The sequence below is a fragment of the Polistes dominula genome, unplaced genomic scaffold (genome assembly GCF_049000335.1).
Source record: "Polistes dominula isolate Pdom_NZ unplaced genomic scaffold, Pdom_raw_medaka contig_32, whole genome shotgun sequence".
In the NCBI taxonomy this organism is placed as follows: domain Eukaryota; kingdom Metazoa; phylum Arthropoda; class Insecta; order Hymenoptera; family Vespidae; genus Polistes; species Polistes dominula.
Window position 1 is genome coordinate 613,726 of NW_028300880.1, and position 23,276 is coordinate 637,001.

Below are 23,276 nucleotides of genomic sequence, written 5' to 3' on the forward strand. Positions count from 1 at the left end.
CCCACTCTCTGTTCGATCGAAAAGTCGAGGTAAAACTCTTGATACACACACACACACACACACACACACACACACACACACATGTTCCTGTTCGTTTAAATATATACGTGAGTGTGTATAAGTAACGAGATAATTAATGTACGCCGATGGAATTAGCCGATTTACATGAGAGGCGAGCGTGTGCCTTGACCGAGAACCCAAAGACGTTAAATGGAGGACGAAGAAGAAGAAGAAGAAGAAAAGGAAGAAGAAAAAAACGAGCATGAAGAAGGAGGAGGAGGAGGAGGAAGAAGAAGAAGAAAAGGGGACAGGAGGAGGAGGAGGTGCGCTGTGCGGGTGTCGGCATGGTCGTTTAACTTACGCGTGCAAAACAAATGGCTTTGCCATTCGTTGAGAGATCGTTCTGCATTCGATTGGACGAGTGCTACCTCCGTGCTCTTTCTTCGCTACCTAGATAAGTTAATAAGATAATCTTTGATCTTAAGAATATCTTTTTATTAGAAGAAATAGCTGTAGTAATGTAAGAATATTGGAATGAGTATTGATATTGTTTTATTGGGGTTCATGAATTTTTATAGATGTATTGTTTTATTTTTATGTGTATCAATTAAATTGAGTTATTGAGTAATTGTATAACGTTGGGAATGTTCTTTGAGTAATTTAAGTTTTATTAAATTATACCAAAATCTGTTTCTTTTCTACAAAAGAAAGCAACACTGCAATGTTGCAAGTTTTTTCCAATAAAGTTAACAATCAGTGCTATATATAATCTTACTATTATTTATTATAGATACACAATTGCTTCTTGTGCAAAAAAAAGTAACCCAATATTGTTACAATTGTTTCCAATAATGTTAACAACCTATGCTATATAATTTTACTATTATTATTTGTTACAGATACGCAATTGTTTCTTGTTTCTTCTATAAAATACAACCCAACATTGTTGCAACTTACTACCAGTAAGACTAGCAAGCTACATGCCACTATAATCCTACTATTATAATTTATTACAAATACACAATTGTTTCTTAGTATAAAACAATTTGTATTTCTTCTACAAAATACAACCTTGCATTGTTGCAATTTCTTTCCAATAAATCTTGTAACCTGAGCTCATAATATTATCATTAGTTACAGATACAGAATTGTAGATCCATCAATAAGATATGTATGGTATCGTTTTGACTGGGGGTGTACCTACGTACCTACCTATCTACCTACTACCTATGGCGGCGGCAGCAGCCCTACGGTGTTTGTCGCGAGCCGCTAACGAGCATGGACCGTTCTTTCTTTCTCTTTCTCTTTTACACTCATGGTCACAGTAAGTACTTCTTTCTCTTTCTTGGCCCTTGCGCATCCTGGCTTACATAAGTCTTATAAAGAGCAAAGCGGTGGACCACACACATCTGATCCTATCTGCGGATCCTCTGTGCTCTTCTCTTACTTTTACTTCTCTTTCCTTCCTTCCTTCCTTTCTTCTTTCCTTTCCTTCCTTTCTTCCTTCTTTCTTTACAGTAACGTCGACAAACTCTCTTATTCTTTATTTCTTATTCTTTTTTTTTAGAGGAGGGGAGGGGGGTAGTTGTGTATTTCTTCTCTCTCTCTTTCTCCTATATTTTTCTTTGTACTTTTGTTTCACCCTAACGTCACGTGTTAGATGTCTTTATAAATAAATTTTGCAGAATTTATACGTAACATTAAATTTACATTCGAGAATTTGTTATTAATTTTCTTATCAGTCATTTTATTTTACTATGAATTCGTATATTTTTGTCATGTAATCTTTTAGTGTAATAATTTTAATCAATATTATTTAGTATGAAATTAAACTATATTAATTATAATTTTATCTGAAGATTTTTCTTTGCAACGAGATAATTGAAGAAAAAAATTTCAGAAGCATATTTATCAAAATTATCATATCGAATTTGTAATTGTAGTTTAGCATAGAAATATGAGATATTGGTAAATGTATAGGTACTTACATGTATGCAATTATAAGATATGTGAAATTATGATTTAAAGTATAGTTAACTTTTTGCAAATAACTTACCCCATTCTGCAATACGATGAATCACCGAGAACAGAAAAAAAAACACACAAATTTTATTAGTATAAAACATTCTTATTAAAATTGATTAAAAAAAAAATGATTATATGAGCCATTCATTTACAATCGTTGATTTTTTCAGACCAATGATTCAAAACAATTTTTTTTTTTCAAATAATTGACGTAATCGATACTCTACTGTATAATTATTATATAACATATTATATTAGTTGTAGCAATTAATTTGCAGTGTCATAATATTAAATATATTTCATCTTTTTTATTCGTCAAGAAACTTGTCAGTTGACTGCAAAAAAAGATGTGTCAAAGTCATTAGAGAATAATTTGAACAGTTTCAAAGTATAACACTTGTATAATAAATTTATAAATAAATAAAAAAATATATATATATATTTACGTAATATAAAAATCACCGAATTAATTACTACATTTAATAATTATAAAAGTAACTCACGGTTGTAACGTTAACGTCCTTTACGTATTCCCTGTAGGTGCCAGCAATCATTTTGACGATGTTCTCGTCGCCATGTTTCGCAGCCCAATGCAAAGCCGTCTGTAACAAAGATAATGAGGGAAAAGGATTAGAATCGTGGTTGGTCCGTGCTAGAGATAAATGTGACCTCACCGTAAAAGATGATTCAAAACGTATTCGTGTGTTATACTGCTAATACATTGAAAGTGTATCACAAGTTGAACGCGCGCTTATTCGAGGAATTTTTGGCGAAATTTCTGAAAGTCGAAAAGTCGAAAAAGAAAAAAAGAAAATGTCCGCCGCGTCGGTGGCCCGAACGGACTTGTAGACAAGACTCGAGCAGCTGTAGCGTATTTTCAGAAAGGGACATAAGAGACACGCTGAAATATTTGCGAATTAACCACGTCGAGCATACGACGACCGGGATGAATGGCGACGTCGTATGCCACTCGGTTTAAGCCACTTTCAGAGGACTCGATTACGGTGTTAAATAAGACACAGGAATGAGAGAAGCAAAAGAAATCGTTGCTTGGTAAAAGATGGGATGGGGTTAAAAAAGGAATAGGGAAGTTGGAGTGAAAAAAAGAGAGAGAGAGTAAAAGATATAAAAAAAAAAAAAATAAAAATATTGCAGTTTCTCGAACAAGCCAAAATTCGAATTTGACCAAGCTCAAATTACTCTTAATTCGAGTAAATTTTCCGTTTGATCATAGGAAAATTTGTTTAAATTGAATAAAAGTAAATTATTAAAACTTGTTGGAAAAATTAAATAATAATTTATTTTATTTTGTTTATACTTTTAAAACAAAAATGCAATTGTTTGTGTGGTGGTAGATATTTTTTTTGTTTTTACTGTTAATTTGTGCTAACTTCAGGCTATTGAATTTCAGATAGAAAAGTACCTAATTTGAATAATTTTGTTGTATGAATTTAAATTGGATCGTAGAGATGCTCAAACGACCTGTAATATAATTTAAGTATCTGAATAAGGAACTGTAAATGAACGCGTAAAATACTGTTAAACACTGTAATATTATAATTTTTATAAATTGAGTAAAAATATTGAAAATTTCATTGATGTTAAAAAATACTGATCTAATATTAAATATCAGCCTAATTTTTTATAAATCGAATAAAAACTGAACAAGACTTGAAAAAATTCTGTTAATTAAGATACAAATATTTCAAAATTAATTACAAATGCTGCTTACATTTTGAATATCAAACTTCAGTCAAATTTAATGCCAAACTAAAAAACCACACTAATTAAGTAATGTCGCAAAAGAAATAAGCATGCCACGTTATTCATAAAAAACAAAGAAGAAAGAAATATAAAAAAAAAAGAGACAAAATGATAATTAATATAAATATTTTCTAAAAAAAAATCTAGAAAATTAAACCAATATGAAATACCAAGTCTCTTAACAATTGAATAAAATAGGAAACAAACGTAAATCAAATAATACCGGACAAGTTACACACATTACTAATGACAACAAACAAACGAACAAACAAAAATAAAAAGATAAAGTTGAAAAAGATGAGAGAAAATCTGTTAATTAAGATAAATATTCTTCTTCTTCCCTTCTAATATGAACAACACAACTACTCTTATTATCCTAACGTGGAAAATGATAGGCGCGTGTGTGGAAAGTAACGAAGAAACGTAATGCGTAGTGTGGAAAGACGAGAGGTACTCTAGTCGAGGGGTTAAAGCCACGGAGACATGCGTTTTCATTTTCGCAAAGTCGGAACGACGGACGGGAACGACGGACGGGAACGACGGACGGGAACGACGACCAGGGAGAATGGGAGCAACGTCCAAGGCTAGATTAAAACGAGTGTGTCCTGCTCTATATCTTTTTTTTTTCTTTATCCCTTTTATTCTCTCTTACTGTTCCTCTTTCTCTCCAGATTCATGCGGGGGCGTCATAGGAAGGACGGAAGGAAGGAAGGAAGGAAGGGTCCAGAGCTACGCGGCGTGTGCTGTGGCGCATGCTGTGGCGCATGCTCGCTAATACTATACTACGTTCGGACCCTCTGCAACGATGGAGACAACCTGCAGGCAAGCTCATTAGCGCTGGAAAAACTCATCCTAACGAGGCTACGTACCCCTAATGACGAGAATCTCGCGCGCGCGAGCACTCTCTCTCTCTCTCTCTCTCTCTCTCTCTCTCTCTCTCTTTCTATCTCTTTTTTTCTCCTCTTTCGTTCTCTTTCTTTCTGTTCCTATATTTTTTGTTTGTTTGTTGGTTTCGCCTTTTTTCTGTTCCTCCATTTCTTTCTTTCTTGTTTTTTTTTTGTTTCTTTTTGTGCTTCAACATTTTCTTTTTTCTTTTACTCTTCCTTTGTTTCTTTTTGTAAATTTATTTATGTTGATAATATGTTGTGTTGTTATTTTCTAAAATGATCAACTAAATTATGAAATAACTGTACTGATATCTGTCTAAATATTACACAAGGAAGAATTATATACTTTAACTAGGTAATACGCGTGAATTTACCAGTGACACGGTTGCTTAAAGTAAGAAATTGAAATTTGATCCTGAAGTAAACAAAAAAAAAAGATTTTTCGATTTTGTTTCAATACTTGCATTGAAGGGAAAGGAATGCAAGGGTAGGACAATTGGTTAAAAAAAGAAATATTTAGTTGCAATAAAAAATTAAAATACAATTGTATCTGGCGAGTGCATCGGTGCACTGACATAAAAAATAAAATTACAAGAAGTTATACCTGTTCCGGTTTTAAGTATCACTTTGTAATGCACCTGTAATTATAACGGTGAACAAAATGCAGATGTTTTCTTTTATCATTTACGTTTATTTTTATTTAATAAAGAACAGTAAATTTAAAGAACAATAAATTATCGTTATTTTATCAAATTAATTATTTCATGAAATAACCAGCTATTACATGAAATAACAATACTCGATCTATTGAAAAATTAAACATGTATTATAACATTATTTTTAATTTACTTTCTATACCATTAAATTATTCATTAAATGCCTAGTTATTTTATGTAATATCATATTAGTTAGTTATTTCATAAATTAACTGATTTAGATATTTTAATAGTAACATATACATATGTAATTAGTATTTGTGAGTAAAACCCTCCCCAATGTATTGTAGAATGGTCGTCTTTGCCTTGTGTTATATGACTTTTGCCCTCTGTTCACCGTTACGGTGTATCTTTACGGTAAATTAACGAGCGTCGCCCATCGAGAGAGGATATACGATGTTCTGGTGATATTAGAGCCACGTGGCGCCAATATCCTGGCTTCGACGAACGGGACAACCCCTTTGCTATAGAATTGATTGAACTATAGTTCATGAGAAACAATTGAAATATAATTCATGATGCTTTTAAATTCAGATATTTGTATCTACAATTATTTCATTTGGTATAAGTATGATCAATTGATTATGTTAAGTATGATTTAATTTCTAATTAAATAATAAATAATAATTATTTACGTTAGGAATAAAATTCAGATGATAATTGAATATATCAGTTGAATATTGAAAAAATATAATAAATAATTTAAAAAAGAACAAACTTTTCGATTAAAAATTCCTAACCAAGATAATCGCGAATATTTCGATCGAACGTGTACGATACTATGTTGAAAATGAAAGACGGATCATGTTGAAAAGAGATAGATAGAAAGAAAAAGGAAAGGAAAGGAAAAAAGAAAATGAAACAACGCATAGTACAATCTCAAGGTAACAACTCGAATGCATCAAAGCCTCACCCGCGAGTCTTAACGAGTACACAACCGTGTTGTCGTTGGGAGTACACTAATTACGGCCGATTAAGAAAGACGGTGGTCTCAGCATCCCAACAACCCAGTCCCTCTCTCTCTCTCTTTCTCTTTCTCTTCATCTCTCATTCTCTCTGATGTGAGTAGTATGATGTTGGAACATACAACACCGGAAACGCAGACTAAGAAATAGGAAAAAACTCACGAACCACGAGAACAGGCCGTTGAGGATAATCAGACTAATGCGAACTTACTCGAAAGATACGAAGATCTCATGAAAATGTTACATGAAATTTATTTTTTTTTTTTTAATTTTTTTTTTTTATGGTAGTTTTGTCATTGTCCAGTATTCTGCAACGTTCATATTAAACATAAATACATATATGATAATTATGACAGTGGATTAATTATAAATAGGTTAAATTAATTTTGTAAATTATTCACCCATTTTTTGTAATATAAATGATATTAATATTTTATAAAATAAAATATATTCTTTTCAATATTTAGATTTTTTCTATCGTTATAATTAAAGATACATTCAAGGTGATACTTTGAACTGAAAAAGGCATAATACGTTTTAAATTTCTATGACCTTATGTTCTGTCACAGGTTTCAATTGCACTTTATTCTTTAATGCAACCCTTTACCTTTTTTTTGAAAAACTAATCGATTTATTTTTATTCAACGTGTAAAATTACTAATTTAAAGTTATTAAAATGTAAATCCGTATTAAAAGCATGCTCAAACAATATAGAATATCAAATATCTCACCATGTATTAAAATATCAATGATATTGGGTTAATACTTCAATACGTAGTATAAAACAAAAGGATTAAATTACATTAAAGAATAATTGCAATCGACAACAAAGTTGCACCTGTGCACCCATATAATAAGTAAAAGAACAACAAGTTAAAACTTGATTATATCATAAGATTATATTTAATTGTATTTAATAAAGAACAGTAGGCTGTCCCAGTTCCAAGAATATATACATATATATATAATCATCCTTTATATTATACATACATAATATGTATATAAAAATGTATATAGTCAGGTATATAGGTAGGGGTCGTACCGTTGGAGTAGCCGTCTACTTGCAGGTTGCTAACGAAGTTTTATGAAGCGCGATAGCGCCATACCTACGGCATGCCGCGGACTTTGGCGCTCCTTAATTTGTGAATCCTGTGCGTAGTGTCGGCACGGTGGTGCCGCAAAAGAATGGTATGTCGGCCGACAACGTGATATATCTTCGCTCCTGCGTTCTGGACCCCGAAGATCCTCTTCGGTGGACTTTCGTGCGAAGGATATCTTTTCTTGGTTGGTTGGTTGGTTGGTTGGTTGGTTGCTACTACTACGGTAGCATTCTCCTAATTCTTATTATTTTCTTTTTTGTTTTTTTCATTTTTGTTTTTTATCTTCATCCTTTATTCTCAGAATAAAAAGAAAAAGTACAAAGATACAGATGGTACGTGAGAAAATCTATGAAAAATCTTTCAAGACACCTCCCCCTCCCTCTACGCAAACATTCGAATTCCATTCTACGACTGAGTTACGCATGGAATTTACTTGGATTGTTGTCTCGCAACAAGACAAAATATTCTTTTTACTAAAAATATATTATATCGTATGATCAGTACTCTTTCAGGATTTTCCTCCTCCCTTCAACGAAGACATTCTTTAAAAAAAAATTCAACAAGTTGCAAAAGTTATTACGATCCATGTTAATAATAAAGAAAACACATATATTATTGATGATATTGTTAAAAATAAAGCAACGTTTGCTTTCATAGTTTTGCAACTAACTACCGCCGATCGAACGTACAACTCAGGTGAGTCTTATTTTCGTGGGATTCCGCACCTCTTGGTAAGACAACGTGTGTAAGGTGTACGCACACGGAACTACGTAGTTACCGGCTATATAGTTGTCTCTTCGTGGGTACTGATTAAGCCGCTTGGAGGAGCAACGGCCAGCAACAACGGCAAAAGCAATGGTTGGCTACAGTAACTTGCAACAGCAACTGCAACTGCTGCAACAGCAGCAGCAGCAGCAGGAGCAGCAGCTAACGGCAGCAGCCAGCAGCTACCGCGGGCTCTGATGTATGCGAGCGATACAGATATCTCCGGGAAGGAATTTGCGTTGAATTAGCGTATAATCGGCGGGCCGATCTGCTCATACGGAATCCCGCCGCCCCGCTTACACGTGTCCCAAGAGCTGTATTCTCTGCGCGAACACAATATTTAGTGGCCGTCGTCTACCGTCCTCCTTGGCAAACCTTCTCTCTCTCTCTCTCACACTCTCTCTCTTTCTCTTTCCCTTTCTCTTGTTCTTTCTTTCTCAGCAAGAAGACCTTCTTCTCTTTCCTTGAATCCCGTGGGATCTTCTTGCCGGTTGGTATGCAAGATGTAACCCCATGAACGTGCTGCTTTTGCTGCTGCTGCTTCTGCTGTTGCTGTTGTGCTCTTCGTCGCCAAAATTTTTCCTAACCGATCGTAATTTCTTTGTTTTTAACTTCTGACACGAGTTAACGATCAATTTTCAGCTTTAGTACTTTGGGTTTATCGTAGTAGATTTTATGGAGACTGTTTTTATTCTTTTTTTGAGGCTATGTTTAATCTTGGTGTACGTTGGAGACACGTTTACGTGGGTTGTATAATATATTTGTTTCATTTTTATTTATTTATTTTTTATATTTATATTAAATGGATGAAACGAGACGAATTTGGAAAATTATATAAAAAAAATGTTCTTCTATTATATCTGTATTTTTATCAAATGCCGATAATTGAACGAATATAAATTACGATCTGGTGTTTCATTAAATGTCAGATACAACTTTTGATTAATTTCTCATAGTGTATTGCATATAATTTTGATAATTATAAATAAAATTAATTAATCTATGAATAAATTTGATAAATTTAAGTTAAACTTGATCTAATTAAGCATGCAATTATTTGACAATTTTGGACATCTTTCAAATAATTGTAATACTCGATAAACCTAAATGAATTGAATGTATGCATTTACATGAATAAGATTCAATTTAAATTTAAATGTAACTAATTCTAACTTTTTTATTTATCTTAAATATTTTGTTCATCAATTGCAGTTTCTTCTTTTTAAACTTGATTTAATAATCTTTAACGAGCTTACATATGCCTGTTTATCTTTTAGATGCTATAAGCGTGTTAACGTGTTTTGCATTACCAAGCACACAGTGCCGTGTATATACATGATCTAGTTTGAAATTGAATTAATTAGTATAATTAGACAAGGTTATGGAACCATGTTTTCAAACGTATCGTACAAAAGAAAACTTTTCAACTAGTTAGTTAATGCTTTTCGTATATTTTTTTAAAGTATAGCATTATATTTTCCGTTTTAATTATTGTGCTGTTCTTTTTTTATCAAAGACTTAGAATTTTTACATCTTTATTGTTAAAAATAGACTAATAATTTTATTTAAAAAAAGTTTTTGTGATATCATGAGTTAAATATATATTTTTTAAGTACTTCATATCTATTTTTTATTTATTTAATTAATTAGATAGTTTATTGTTAATTATTTAATATATATATGAAGTTTATTGTAGTTATCAAAATCCTGTTAAATAACCACCTAAATCAGTTATGAATTATAGTTATTTTTTCTTTTTTTAGAAGCCAAAAATAACTAACGGTCACTTGACCCAACAATCCCTAATATTTGGTACTGATCATCTTTATAAAAAAAAAAAAAATCAAATATCGCATTATAGTTTAAATAAATTTATTGCCTTCCAACCTGATGATTTTACTTTTTTGTCATCGATTGTCAATCAATGCAACGCCTGTGTGAAACTCCGTAAAAGAAAAAGGGTTGAGTACCGGTGACCTAAATTATCAGATTTAACATTTCAATGTTTTTTTTTTATGTAAAAGATAAGGTACACCTTATCAATATTAAGAAATTAATTCAAACAACACTCAAAATCTTACAAAATGTACAAACAAGTATGACAACAAAATACTGATTATTGTGCATAGAAAAAATTTTTAGTGCAATAACTGAAATAAAAATATCAATGAAGTTAATTTAAAAATAATTTCGACTGATATCGAATAATTTGGTATTCATTGTAATCAACATGTCCCCAAGTAAGATTCCACAGTCAGTGTCTTAGGTGGATTCCCTTAACTCGTTGGGCCAATCTCATTCGCTGTAAAGATCGTAGACGTTAAGGAAGAGGTCTGAGGTATATATATACATACATAAATAAACCCATACATTGATACAAACCAAACATACATACATACATGCATATTTACACAACACAACTAACAGGATCCACGATTTCTCGTGGGCTACTCGCGGTGGGTCGTCCCGATCCCAACAAGCGATTCGATCTTACCAAACTCGATTCCGGGAAATCCAATGTGTGGGTGGAAAATAAAAAACAAAAGTAAAAAAAAAAAGGATTTAAGAGGAAGAGGAAGAAGAAGAAGAAGAAGAAGAAGAAGAAATTGAAGAAGAAGAAGTAGAAGTGTAAGGATGATGTCTGAAATCTCCGGTCACGTGTACATCGTTTGCTTGTTGGTGGTGTTTTGCGTTAGACGATGACGACAACGACAACGACAACGACAACGACAACCGACGAAGACGATGACGACTACGACAACGACAACGACGACGACAACGAGAAGGGCTGACGACGGCCGACGGGCGTCAAGATGTCAGATCTATCGGCGCGTGCTCGTTGGCGCGTGTCTTTGCCTCTTGATCAGAGACTCCATCTTTTCTTTTCTTTTATTTCTATCTTATGTTTCTCTTTTCTTTTTTTCTTTTTTTTACATTTGTTTTCTTTTCTTGTCGCCCTCCCCCCTCCCCCCGCCCAATGTCTTTTTCTATTTACCTCCCTGGCATGCATCGCAATTGTACGACGTGACACGTAGGTATAGACACGCATGTGTATTGTACATACGTTGAGAAGTATAGATAATCCTTCATGCTTATGAAATTCTAATAATTTGCATATGTCAAAGTTCAAAGATCTATTAGGGGAATATCAAAGTGTGCTTTTTTAAGTCTTTATAAATTTATGTTATTTTATAACTCGAATTTGTGTATTCAGTTGTCTCGAAAGTTCATTCTGATTTATTCAAATAAATCCTTTTTATTTAATTGTTCATTTATATTTTTATACAGCGAGTATTAGGAATACAGTATTCAATCGTATTGTAAATTTGAAATAATTTATATTTGTTTGTTTGTTATATTTATAGTTGTTGTTTAAATTTAATTTTATATATAATTTTAAATATATATATATATAAAGTTATGAAAAAATAAAATAACGGCCAATGTGTGTGTTCCGGCTATCACACAAATGTTGTGTGAGCGGCCATTCAAGTGTTAAAAGAAAATTTTTATTAAAAAGTCAAGTTTTTAAGTCAAATTTTGTAAAAATGACGCAACATTGTATAAAAAAAATCGACTTTTCGACGAAAAAAAATGTAACGTATTGTTAATAAAAAATTTAACGTTGTATTCAAGAAACGATTTTTCTCCTTGTTTTTCATAATGATTTTTTGCTGATTATTTAACGACGATTTATTAATCAATTATCTAAAAAAAAAAATACACATTTTTTAGGAAGAAAACGATTTTAATGATTTGAATATAAATATTCAACTCGTACGTAATCGTATCAGCAAAACATGAATTGCATTAATTGATTTTTTCTTAAGTGCATTTTTGGCATGTATGTGTTACTTCGCGATGACAAAACTGCTTGTACAAGATCACAGATGTACTATGCCACGCTACAGTAGCATTCTTGTATTGAATAAGATATATCTCGCGTGCTCCATCATTAAATTAAGAACTTTAATTCGGAGAAGCGGTAATTTTGGTAAAAGTATAAAATAAAGGAGAGCTTTGATTTAAGGATATTTCAAATTTATTATTTCTCTCTATGGTACAATTTGAAGCAGAGAATTGTACTTAACGCGACATTATTATGAAAAAATTTATTATATTATATAATAATATATAAATTGATACCTTTCGATAATAATGCAATATAAGTACAATTCAATTAGACCTCTAATAATTATACTTCTTACTACTATTATAATAAATCTCATGTATCTAATAATTATTGTTTAACGAAGTTAAACAGGGGGAAAGGAAAAAAATCAAGGCATTTTAAAGAAAAAACGAACATCAGTTTTATACCACTAATAATAAGGCAACTAGTGACCTTATATAATAAATGTTATGTAAATTAATATTTATATACATGAATAAATAAAATAATAAAATACAACTTTTTGTCCCATTCCCTCTACTCGTGTTATAGGAATCCTTAACACCTGGATAAAGTACGATCTTGAGTTTCCTTAAATAGGCTCACTGTTTCTTCACTTCTTCCTAGTCTCTATTAAGATATAAAAGATATAAGAAGTCGCTGGAGAGTAGCAATTTTATAACTGAACAATTCTTAAAAGAGAAGATTTAGCAGTATTTTTAAACCATTTACTCATTTTATAATTTTTAATTTTTCTAATTAAACATGTGGTATATTACTGAAGTTATGGCTTTAACAGCATTTGTAATTATATTATTCTACGTTATTAAATATTTAAAAAATAAATTTCGGGAAATTAATATGGTAAAACATTGTTCTGGACCTAAAGCTTATCCTTTGATCGGAAATGCATCTATGTTTCTCGGTGATTTGAAAGGTACATTTTTATTTCATATTAATAACATATACACTTATGTTATTTCTATTAAATACATTTGTCTATTAGATATATCTTATACATTAAAGAAATCACTTGAAACATATTCATCGCCTTGTCGATTTTGGATAGGCCCAAAATTAGTCTTAATGTTTGATGATCCCGAAGATATTAAGGTAAGATTCATATGAATTAATATCACTCTATGCAATTTGCTTTCAATTGTTGTATTTTATTTTTGTCCAAATATGTTTATTTTTTTTAGATTATATCAGACAATCCGTATGATTTTCAAAAGAGTCAGTTATATGACTTTATGAAATCTTATATGGGAAATGGGTTGATTACTGCGCAAGGTAAACAATAAGTTAAGGTTTTCTTATTTTTTAATTACTAAATATGCATAACAAATGAAAGTAGCAAATATTATCTTATTTGAAGCGACAATATGGAACATTCATCGAAAGATGTTAGGTCCAGTATTCAAACGAAACATGTTATCAACCTATGTGGCCGGAATAATTAAAAATTCAAATACACTAGCAACTATTTTAGAAGCTTATAATGGCGAAAACATAAATATCGAGAAAAATCTAATGCTGTGTACACTTAATATAATATATGGTAAGATGTGAGACTTTTAAAAAGCTTGAAAAACCGTCGTATTAAAATTGATTAAAAATTGATTTTGTTTGTTTGTATTGACAGAAAGCATATTTGGTTGTGACTTAGATTTGCAAAACAAACAGGAATTAAAATTTACTGAATACATTAATGAGTAATAACAAAGAAAATATTTATATACTTATAATATAATACAATATTATTTTATATTTATTTACTTTTACATTTTTCTTTATTATTAGGGGGGTCGACATAGTTACGGAAAGGATGATGAAAATCTGGTTACATCCAGATTTTCTATTTAACAATTCGTTTCAGGGAAAGCGATTGAAGGAGCTTTTATCAGTTGTTGATAATATCACATACGAGGTACATTAAGAATGATTATTCTCATTATAATTTTCTTATTTTATTAATACATAAATAACTTTTATTTGTGAAGATTATAAGGAAAAAAAGAAGGAATCAACGAAAGAAGGTAAAATTCTTCAAGAATCAAAAGATCTAGATGAAAGTAAGGATAACAATTATATAAAACATTCTAATGCTTATAAATTTATAAATAGTATATTTTTATAACAATACTAAGAAGTATATTATATTCTCTTGATAATAAAGATAAAAACAGAAGTTCATTTTTTGACGTGCTGTTAACATCACTATACAAGGGTGGAGAATATTCCGAAGCAGATATTCGAGATGAAGTAAATACATTCATTTTTACAGTAAGTTTTATTTATTTAGGATAAGATAAGATTGATTTGTATTCATGAAAGGTAAAAGACAATTTATATTTTATTTTTTAGGGAAGTGAAACTAGCGCTATTGTAATAAAATTCTTATTTTTAATGCTTGCAACATTTCCGAAAATTCAAGTACGTACAGATGAAAAATTACTTAATTAAAAATGACTTTATTTTTGTCCTTTTCTTTTAAAAATTGAAAATAGTTTTATACAAAATTTTTGATTGCAGAATCAAGTATATAAAGAATTATACGATATGTATGGTTCAAGTGATAATTCTATTACGTTGGAAGATACCAAGAAAATGGAATATTTGGGGCGAGTAATCAAAGAAACTTTACGATTATTTCCATCTGCTCCATTTATTGGACGAACTGCATGTAGAGATACGAAAGGTATATTATTAATCATAATAAATTATTTTTAATATATATTCTTTTCTATTGACATTACTGTTTTATGTAAGAATAATGTGTAATTATTTATCGTTTAAAGTTAACGAGAAACTGGTAATACCAAAAAATACCTCTGTCTTTATTTCAATATTTGGTCTTCATCGGAAAGAGAAATATTGGAAGAATCCTTTAATATTTAATCCGGATCGATTCTTGCCAGGAAACTATGAGAAAAGATATTTCATGCCATTTAGTCGAGGGATTAGAAACTGTATAGGTAATAGCATATACTTATCTATTCTTGAAATAATATTCTAATGAATTGTTAAGTTACATACATGTTTATGGAATAATGCTTTTTTAGGACAAGATTTTGCTATGCACGAAATGAAGATAATTGCTGCTACAGTATTAAGAAAATTTACTGTTCACACAGACTATGCAGTACCGGTTGAAGATATTAACTTGAAATTTGGTTTAACTTTGCAGCCAGCAGAACCTATAATATTGCGATTTTGTAAAAGATAATGTTATTCATTATTTTTCAATAAAACAATTTTAATAATTACCTGTACAAATAAAATAGTATATTGTGCAACTAGTGCCAGGTTGTCGATTGCCCACGAGAGCGAAGTTGAGATAATCATTTATGCTTTTGAAATTCTAATGATTTGCATATGTCAAAGTTCAAAAATCTATTAGGAGAATATCTAAGTGTGTTTTTTTAATTCTTTATAAATTTATGTTATTTTATAACTCGAATTTGTGTATTCAGTTGTCTCGAAAGTTTATTCTGATTTATTCAAATAAATCCTTTTTATTTAATTGTTTATTTATTTTTTTATACAGCAAGTATTAGGAATACAGTATCAAATCGTAATTTAAATTTGAAATAATGTATATTTGTTTGTTTGTTCTATTTATAATTGTTATATTTATAGTTGTTGTTTAAGTTTAATTTTATATATAATTTTAAATGTATTTATATAAAGGTTTAAAAAAATAAAATAACGGCCAATGTGTGTGTTCCGGCTATCACACAAATGTTGTGTGAGCGGCCAATAAGTGTTAAAAGATAATTTTTATTAAAAAGTCAAGTTTTTAAGTCAAATTTTGTAAAAATGACGCAACTTTGAATCAAAAAATCGACTTTTCGGCGAAAAAAATATGTAGAAAATTGTTTATAAAATGAAAAGTTTACATTCAATTAAAAATCGTATATGTGCTTCGGTAGAAAGTACAATTATCAAACTAACTTCAAAATTTTAAGTCAATCGATTAAAAGATGCTTGAGTAGTTCTGAGTCCACCCAGATTTAACAATTTTCGAATAAAAGTTTCGAGAAAAAGGCGATTAAAGTTTTATCACTATTCGAGGCGCTTTGAAGCTCTTAGGAAAAATAAGATTTATCCTTAAATAGGCTCCCTGTTTCTTCACTTTTTCCTATTTTCTATTAAGACATAGAAGATACAAGAAGTCGTTGCGGAGTAGCAATTTTATAACTGAACCATTTTTACAAGAGTAAAATTCAGCAGTATTTTTAAACTATTTACTCATTTTATAATTTTTAACTTTTATACATGATCTTTTCATTCTGAATCAATTTGTAATAAATTAATTAAATTCAGTCTTGTGTAACACTATCGTATTTTGCTCGTAGACAAGCTCGTCCGTATACAATTTATTAAGAGATAACTGACGTTAAACGTCAGAGTAGGTGTTAAGACCTCTAGAAAAATTCTATGCTTGATGTATATTACATAGTTGCAAATGTGTTTATCATTCAATAAACGATTATTCTCCTTGTTTTTTATAATTATTTTTTGCTGATAATTAACGACAATTTGAATATAAATATTGAACTCGTACGTAATCGTATCAGCAAAACATGAATTCTATTATTTAATTTTTTTCTTAAGCCCATAATTAGCATGGATGTGTTATCTCGCAATGACGAAACTGTTTATACAAGATCACAGACGTATTATGCCACGCTGCGGTAGCGTTCGTGTATTGCCACAGACATATCTCGCGTGCTCCATCATTAAATTAAGAACTTTAATTCGGAGAAGCAGTAATTTTGGTAAAAGTATAAAATAACGCAAGGCTTTGATTTAAGGATATTTGAAATTTATTATTTCTCTCTATGGTACAATTCAAAGCAGGGAATTGTACTTAACGCAACATTATTATGAAAATTATTTAAATTATATATATTAATATATAAATTGATACTTTTTTTTTTAATAATGCAATATAAATTTATTTCAATCAGACCATTAATCAATATACTTCTGACTACTCATCTAATAAATCTCGTTTAATTAGTAATTATTAATTAGCATAGCACAAAGATGAAAAACAGAAGAAAAACAGAAGAAGGGAAAAAAATCAAGGCATCTTTAAAAAAAAAAAACTAACGTCAGTTTTATATAACTAATGACAAAGCCTTGTAAGATAATATATAAATTAGTATTTATATGTATGGAAAAATAAAATGATAAAGGAAAAATTTTTTTCCATTTCTACTACTCGTATTATAGATATCCTTGACTATTGTACATAGTACGATCTTGAGTTTCCTTAAATAGGCTCACTGTTTCTTCACTTCTTCCTAGTCTCTATTAAGATATAAAAGATATAAGAAGTCGCTGCAGAGTAGCAATTTTATAAATGAACAATTCTTAAAAGAGAAGATTTAGCAGTATTTTTAAACCATTTACTCATTTTATAATTTTTAATTTTTCTAATTAAACATGTGGTATATTACTGAAGTTATGGCTTTAACAGCATTTGTAATTATATTATTCTACGTTATTAAATATTTAAAAAATAAATTTCGGGAAATTAATATGGTAAAACATTGTTCTGGACCTAAAGCTTATCCTTTGATCGGAAATGCATCTATGTTTCTCGGTGATTTGAAAGGTACATTTTTATTTCATATTAATAACATATACACTTATGTTATTTCTATTAAATACATTTGTCTATTAGATATATCTTATACATTAAAGAAATCACTTGAAACATATTCATCGCCTTGTCGATATTGGATAGGCCCAAAATTAGTCTTAATGTTTGATGATCCCGAAGATATTAAGGTAAGATTCATATGAATTAATATCACTCTATGCAATTTGCTTTCAATTGTTGTATTTTATTTTTGTCAAAATATGTTTATTTTTTTTTAGATTATATCAGACAATCCGTATGACTTTCAGAAGGGTCAGTTATATGACTTTATAAAACCTTTTTTGGGAAATGGGTTGACTACTGCGCCAGGTAAACAATAAGTTAAGGTTTCCTTATTTTTTAATTACTCAATATGCATAACAAATTAAAGTAACAAATATTATCTTATTTAAAGCGACATTATGGAACATTCATCGAAAGATGTTAGGCCCAGTATTCAAACCAAACATGTTTTCAACCTATATGGAAGTAGTAATTAAAAATTCAAATGAACTGGCAACTACTTTAGAAACTTATAATGGCGAAAACATAGATATCGAGAAAAATCTAATGCTGTGTACACTTAATATAATATATGGTAAGATGTGAGACTTTTGGAAAGCTTGAAAAACTGTCCTATTAAAATTGATTAAAAATTGATTTTGTTTGTTTGTATTGACAGAAAGCCTATTTGAGTGTGACTTTGATTTGCAACACAAACCGGAATTAAAACATGCTGAATACATTAAAGAGTAATAATAAAGAAAATATTTATATACTTATAATATAATACAATATTATTTTATATTTATTTACTTTTACATTTTTCTTTATTATTAGGGGGATCGAAATAGTTATGGAAAGGATCATTAAAATCTGGTTACATCCAGATTTTATATTTTACAATTCGTCTCAGGGAAAGCGATTAAAAGAGCTTCAATCAATTCTTAATAATATCACATACGAGGTACATTAAAAATGATTATTGTTATAAAAATTGCCTTATTTTATTAATACATAAATAACTTTCATTCGTGAAGATTATAAAGAAAAAAAGGAATCAATGAAAGAAGGTAAAATTCTTCAAGAATCAAAAGGAGTAGATGAAAGTAAGAATAACAATTTTATAAAACATTCTAATGCTTATAAATTTATAAATAGTATATTTTTATAACAATACTAAGAAGTATATTATATTCTCTTGATAATAAAGATAAAAACAGAAGTTCATTTCTTGACGTGCTGTTAACATCACTATACAAGGGTGGAGAATATTCCGAAGAAGATATTCGGGATGAAATAAATACATTTACTGTGGCAGTAAGTTATATTAGTTTAAGATAAGATAAGATTGATTTTTATTCATGAAAGGTAAAAGACAATTTATATTTTATTTTTTAGGGAAGTGAAACTAATGCTAATGTACTATCATTCTTATTTTTAATGCTGGCAACATTTCCGAAAATTCAAGTACGTACAGATGAAAAATTACTTAATTAAAAATGACTTTATTTTTGTCCTTTTCTTTTAAAAATTGAAAATAGTTTTACACAAAATTTATGTCACGTATCATGCTGGCATTTTTGATTGCAGAATCAAGCATATAAAGAATTATACGATGTGTATGGTTCAAGTGATAATCCTATTACATTTGAAGATACTAAGAAAATGGAATATTTGGAGCGAGTAATCAAAGAAACTTTAAGATTATTTCCATCTGGTCCATTTATTGGACGAACTGCATGTAGAGATACGAAAGGTATATTATTAATCATAATAAAATATTTTTAATATTTTTATTCTTTTCCATTGACATTACTGTTTTATGTAAGAATAATGTGTAATTATTTATCGTTTAAAGTTAACGAGAAACTGGTAATACCGAAAAATACCTCTGTCGTTATTTCAATATTTGGTCTTCATCGGAAAGAGAAATATTGGAAGAATCCTTTAACATTTAATCCGGATCGATTCTTGCCAGGAAACTATGAGAAAAGATATTTCATGCCATTTAGCCGAGGGATTAGAAACTGCATAGGTAATAGCATATACTTATCTATTCTTGAAATAATATTCTAATGAATTGTTAAGTTACATACATGTTTATGGAATAATGCTTTTTTAGGACAAGATTTTGCTATGCACGAAATGAAGATAATTGCTGCTACAGTATTAAGAAAATTTACTGTTCACACAGACTATGCAGTACCAGTTGAAGATATTAACGTGAAATTTGGCGTAACTTTGCAGCCAGCAGAACCTATAATATTGCGATTTTGTAAAAGATAATATTATTCATTATTTTTCAATAAAACAATTTTAATAATTACCTGTACAAATAAAATAGTATATTTTGCATCTAGTGCGAAGCTGTAGATTGCCCACGAATGAGCGCACGAGCGAAGCTAGTAAACCCCAGAATAGTGAGAATAGAATCGTTTTATTTCCGAATAAAACGATCGTACCGCTAAGTTCCATACCGTTACTCTCGTGAACGTCTAAAGCAACATCTAACAAAAAAAAAAAAAAAAAAAGGAGGAGAGAAAAAGAAAAATAGAAGTAGAAAATGATCTTTTATTTCCTGCAATTGCATCAAGTAGGTGTATTACCATGAGTCGAAGAAAAAGAGAAGAATATACACACAACACGTGGCATATACAGCAGATTGAACTTTCTTGCTTCGGGTAAAAGGATACATACACAGGATGCAGGAGGTGTCATTAGCATAGCGTGAAAGAACCGTGCTTTATGATTTATCCGTTAGTTCTCCCACTTTTCTATAGTTTCATTCTTTCCCCTATCCTACTTTCAGTCATCCCTTCTCTTAACTCTTTGGAGCACGGTGGAATTAAATGTGTCCCACCTTTTTGATATACAGTAATGCACGATGGGACATTTTTAATCCCACCTCGAAATATTATTGTAATAGCTACACATGCTCATAAGTTTATATTTCATCTTATTTACGCAAAACAATTGCTTATTACTCTTCGTTATTAACTTTTTCTTTTTTTTTTTTTTATATTTTTACATTATGTAATATATCTATAAATAAAAATATACCAATTTTGTTTCATTTAAAACGTAATAAGATTTCCATGCAGCATAGGGCTATTTTATTATCTGCAATTTTGTGCCGCAATGAGTTAATTCAACTTCTTCAATTTTGTTTTTGTTTGCATTCGCAATTTCATCACCGAGTAGTTAAACTAAATTTCCTACATAAACGATACACACATAAATATATTTAATAAAAAGTGAATAATAATAATAATAATAATAATAAATGTGTAAAATGATTAACCCTTTAAGGAACAATGTTGGCTTAACATAATACAACGTTGCTCGAATTAACTCGAGCGTGCAACTTAAGGAGTTAATCGTCTATTTAAATTTCTTATTCGTAATATTTATCTTGAAAACATGTAATCAACGTTTCCTACTCACGTTATTTACAAAAAAAAAAATATATATATATATATATATATATGAAATGATTAATCGTTTATTTCAAACACTCGACTTCCTCTTTACAATTGGTCGAACAAATTTTTCGTTCGATCTTAATATTACAAGGTAGTTTTCTCAAGAAAGTGTGAGATTACGAAATGATTTGGATGTTAAAACGGAAATAGAAGAAACTAGCCGTATTTCATTAAACCAAATCTTTCATTATGTTTTTGTTTTTTTGGTTTTCTATCGTTTGAGTATATTACGGAATGGAATTTTGTTCCAGATCGCAAAGTGGATGTTTTACGAGCGATATGACTAAAGTCACGCCGCCGTGTTGTATTCGTTTGATATACAGAAGCAAAAGAGCGGCACGCTTCTGTAGTTCCGCGATTCTGGACATTCAATTGAACCACCTTGTTACGCCTTCTTACCTGACGTCGATAAAAGAGACTCTCTGTGATCTTCTTGGGGGATCGCGATCGTACAATGTTATCCTTCAACCATCGAGCCTGCAATTTCGATCCCGACTCGGTAAAACACCTGGATAGACAAGGAACTTACCGTATCACAAATCGACGTCATTTCCTCTTACGTTCATATGTACAGGGTGTACGTATAAACTATACGATAATATTTCTTTTTTAACACGTTGCCGCAAATGACGGCTATAGCCGTCCGAACTAAATAAAAATACTAAATAAAAATAAAATAAATAAAAATGATTCGACCCAATATTAATATAAGAAAAAAAATTTTTAATTCGTTGATAAAACCAGAGAAATAAAAAATTAGAAAATAATTGGTCAGAGTAAGATTATACCACCCTGTACATTTACACGTGTAATAATAATATATACATATTTACATTCATAGATATACACATATAAAGGGAAATAATAAAAGACCGGCTGTCGGATCGCGCAAACGAGCTGTAACCGAAATTCACTTGAGATATCCGCGTAAACGAGCTGTGACTGCCGCCAAGATTTTTATCCCTCGGGACATCGAGCTCTCATTTAATACACCTGTAGATCCTTCAAAAGGATAAACCAAGAAAACGTGATAGTTCCGAGACCGTGTTAGGATTGTGAAATGTATGTACATGCTAGAACGTGACGTAACGATCTTTCCTATTTATCTACATATAAATATATAATATTATATATATATATATACGTGTATACATAGATATATATATACATACACATATACATGTACACATGTATAACTAAGTAGTTCATAAACGTTATCGTTAAATTATACTGTGTGCTTTTACCTTAACCAATTAATTATATTTCACGATCACACCTTTACTTAACCGATGAGAAATTAAAAGAATAAATATATACTATTATTAATGTACTAATTATAAACTTATATATACTAGGTGTCTTACTTTTTTTTCTATTCTATAAATAAAACTAAGGAAACAATGTTACATAAGTATGACTTCATAAATGTTTAATTGATTAGTGTTTCATCAACGTAGTATAAGAAGAGAAATTAGCAAATGATTAAAATCTAAAAATACACATTTATTTTTATATAGAAATGATAATATAATTCTAATTTTGCTATTTATCTGAAAGATTAATTGCATGGATTTTTTTCGGTTCACAATAATTATGTGTTACCGCAAATGCAACTTTTGGAATCAACCTGACCTTCTTTGTGAATACTTTCTTTTTTTTTATTCCTGTAGTCATACTCATAGTTCTGTTGTAAATCTTACAATTTGTGTTGATTAAATATATTAGATAGTTGATTGTTAGATAAGAGATATAACGAAGCGTGTTTCCTGCGTGTATTACCAGCATAAAGATTTGTTAGCAATGCCATTATTGACCTTATACTCCTGTATAACGAGCTTTTTAGTATGATGATTAAATGACTTTTTATGTTAATGTTAACATTAATTTGTTTCAATTGTTAATCTTTTTATTACAATGTTTTGTTCATGATCTTGTTTGAATTTCTAATTAATTTCAAATACTTTTTAAGAGCTAGTTGTGAATACATTTATAGTTCAAAAAGATGTTTAAGTGAACTTAAG

General features: G+C 30.0%; 5 protein-coding genes and 1 long non-coding RNA gene across 9 annotated transcripts; all 6 read left to right on the forward strand.

Moving 5' to 3' along the window:
* The first annotated feature begins 104 nt into the window (after positions 1-104).
* Positions 105-6,881, forward strand: LOC149033544 (uncharacterized). Of its 2 annotated transcripts, XR_016177859.1 has the most exons (4): positions 105-458; positions 900-1,324; positions 2,566-4,387; positions 4,461-6,881. It is a non-coding gene; the product is annotated as an uncharacterized LOC149033544 (long non-coding RNA). The 2 variants fall into 2 exon arrangements; XR_016177858.1 differs by having other exon boundaries at positions 407-1,324.
* A 5,924-nt stretch (positions 6,882-12,805) lies between these two features.
* LOC149033545 (uncharacterized) lies at positions 12,806-13,308 on the forward strand. Its single transcript, XM_089176379.1, has 2 exons — positions 12,806-13,051; positions 13,121-13,308. The coding sequence occupies exons 1-2, from the start codon at positions 12,880-12,882 to the stop codon at positions 13,240-13,242; spliced, it is 294 nt and encodes a 97-aa protein (XP_089032505.1). The 5' UTR covers positions 12,806-12,879; the 3' UTR covers positions 13,243-13,308.
* LOC149033546 (putative cytochrome P450 4aa1) lies at positions 13,269-14,158 on the forward strand. Its single transcript, XM_089176372.1, has 3 exons — positions 13,269-13,407; positions 13,493-13,675; positions 13,760-14,158. The coding sequence occupies exons 1-3, from the start codon at positions 13,368-13,370 to the stop codon at positions 13,831-13,833; spliced, it is 297 nt and encodes a 98-aa protein (XP_089032498.1). The 5' UTR covers positions 13,269-13,367; the 3' UTR covers positions 13,834-14,158.
* LOC149033547 (cytochrome P450 4C1-like) lies at positions 13,943-14,847 on the forward strand. Its single transcript, XM_089176824.1, has 5 exons — positions 13,943-14,044; positions 14,126-14,189; positions 14,294-14,400; positions 14,482-14,550; positions 14,650-14,847. Exons 1-5 carry the CDS (start codon positions 13,943-13,945, stop codon positions 14,845-14,847), a joined length of 540 nt encoding a protein of 179 aa, XP_089032950.1.
* On the forward strand, positions 14,846-15,476 carry LOC149033548 (putative cytochrome P450 4p3). The gene is made up of 2 exons (XM_089176365.1): positions 14,846-15,092; positions 15,180-15,476. The coding sequence occupies exons 1-2, from the start codon at positions 14,891-14,893 to the stop codon at positions 15,341-15,343; spliced, it is 366 nt and encodes a 121-aa protein (XP_089032491.1). The 5' UTR covers positions 14,846-14,890; the 3' UTR covers positions 15,344-15,476.
* Positions 15,477-17,175: 1,699 nt separating this feature from the next.
* LOC107069800 (cytochrome P450 4C1-like) lies at positions 17,176-22,495 on the forward strand. Of its 3 annotated transcripts, XM_089176349.1 has the most exons (8): positions 17,176-17,743; positions 17,813-17,919; positions 18,010-18,100; positions 18,186-18,368; positions 18,453-18,522; positions 18,611-18,737; positions 18,811-18,879; positions 18,984-19,090. In XM_089176349.1, exons 1-7 carry the CDS (start codon positions 17,572-17,574, stop codon positions 18,835-18,837), a joined length of 777 nt encoding a protein of 258 aa, XP_089032475.1. In that variant the 5' UTR covers positions 17,176-17,571; the 3' UTR covers positions 18,838-18,879; positions 18,984-19,090. The 3 variants fall into 3 exon arrangements, with proteins under 3 accessions (XP_089032475.1, XP_089032478.1, XP_089032476.1); XM_089176352.1 differs by lacking the exons at positions 17,176-17,743; positions 17,813-17,919; positions 18,010-18,100; positions 18,186-18,368; positions 18,453-18,522 and adding exons at positions 19,172-19,240; positions 19,364-19,529; positions 19,632-19,808; positions 19,896-22,495; XM_089176350.1 differs by lacking the exons at positions 17,176-17,743; positions 17,813-17,919; positions 18,010-18,100; positions 18,186-18,368; positions 18,453-18,522 and adding exons at positions 19,172-19,240; positions 19,364-19,529; positions 19,632-19,808; positions 19,896-22,495 and having other exon boundaries at positions 18,693-18,879.
* The last annotated feature ends 781 nt before the right edge of the window (positions 22,496-23,276 follow it).

What these genes read in the sequence shown, in the direction of transcription:
- LOC149033546 (XM_089176372.1), top strand. Translation starts at nt 13,368, where the DNA reads ATGAAATCTTATATGGGAAATGGGTTGATTACTGCGCAAG. An exon ending in TGGGTTGATTACTGCGCAAG is followed by an intron (nt 13,408 to 13,492) that starts GTAAACAATAAG and finishes TCTTATTTGAAG; the next exon opens with CGACAATATGGAACATTCAT. An exon ending in TACACTTAATATAATATATG is followed by an intron (nt 13,676 to 13,759) that starts GTAAGATGTGAG and finishes TTGTATTGACAG; the next exon opens with AAAGCATATTTGGTTGTGAC.
- LOC149033548 (XM_089176365.1), top strand. Translation starts at nt 14,891, where the DNA reads ATGTGTAATTATTTATCGTTTAAAGTTAACGAGAAACTGGTAATACCA. An exon ending in AGGGATTAGAAACTGTATAG is followed by an intron (nt 15,093 to 15,179) that starts GTAATAGCATAT and finishes ATGCTTTTTTAG; the next exon opens with GACAAGATTTTGCTATGCAC.
- LOC107069800 (XM_089176349.1), top strand. Translation starts at nt 17,572, where the DNA reads ATGTGGTATATTACTGAAGTTATGGCTTTAACAGCATTTGTAATTATA. An exon ending in CATGCTGAATACATTAAAGA is followed by an intron (nt 18,523 to 18,610) that starts GTAATAATAAAG and finishes CTTTATTATTAG; the next exon opens with GGGGATCGAAATAGTTATGG. An exon ending in TTAATAATATCACATACGAG is followed by an intron (nt 18,738 to 18,810) that starts GTACATTAAAAA and finishes TCATTCGTGAAG; the next exon opens with ATTATAAAGAAAAAAAGGAA.
- LOC149033545 (XM_089176379.1), top strand. Translation starts at nt 12,880, where the DNA reads ATGTGGTATATTACTGAAGTTATGGCTTTAACAGCATTTGTAATTATA. An exon ending in GTTTCTCGGTGATTTGAAAG is followed by an intron (nt 13,052 to 13,120) that starts GTACATTTTTAT and finishes TTTGTCTATTAG; the next exon opens with ATATATCTTATACATTAAAG.
- LOC149033547 (XM_089176824.1), top strand. Translation starts at nt 13,943, where the DNA reads ATGATGAAAATCTGGTTACATCCAGATTTTCTATTTAACAATTCGTTT. An exon ending in TTGATAATATCACATACGAG is followed by an intron (nt 14,045 to 14,125) that starts GTACATTAAGAA and finishes GAAGATTATAAG; the next exon opens with GAAAAAAAGAAGGAATCAAC. An exon ending in TAAATACATTCATTTTTACA is followed by an intron (nt 14,401 to 14,481) that starts GTAAGTTTTATT and finishes TTTATTTTTTAG; the next exon opens with GGAAGTGAAACTAGCGCTAT.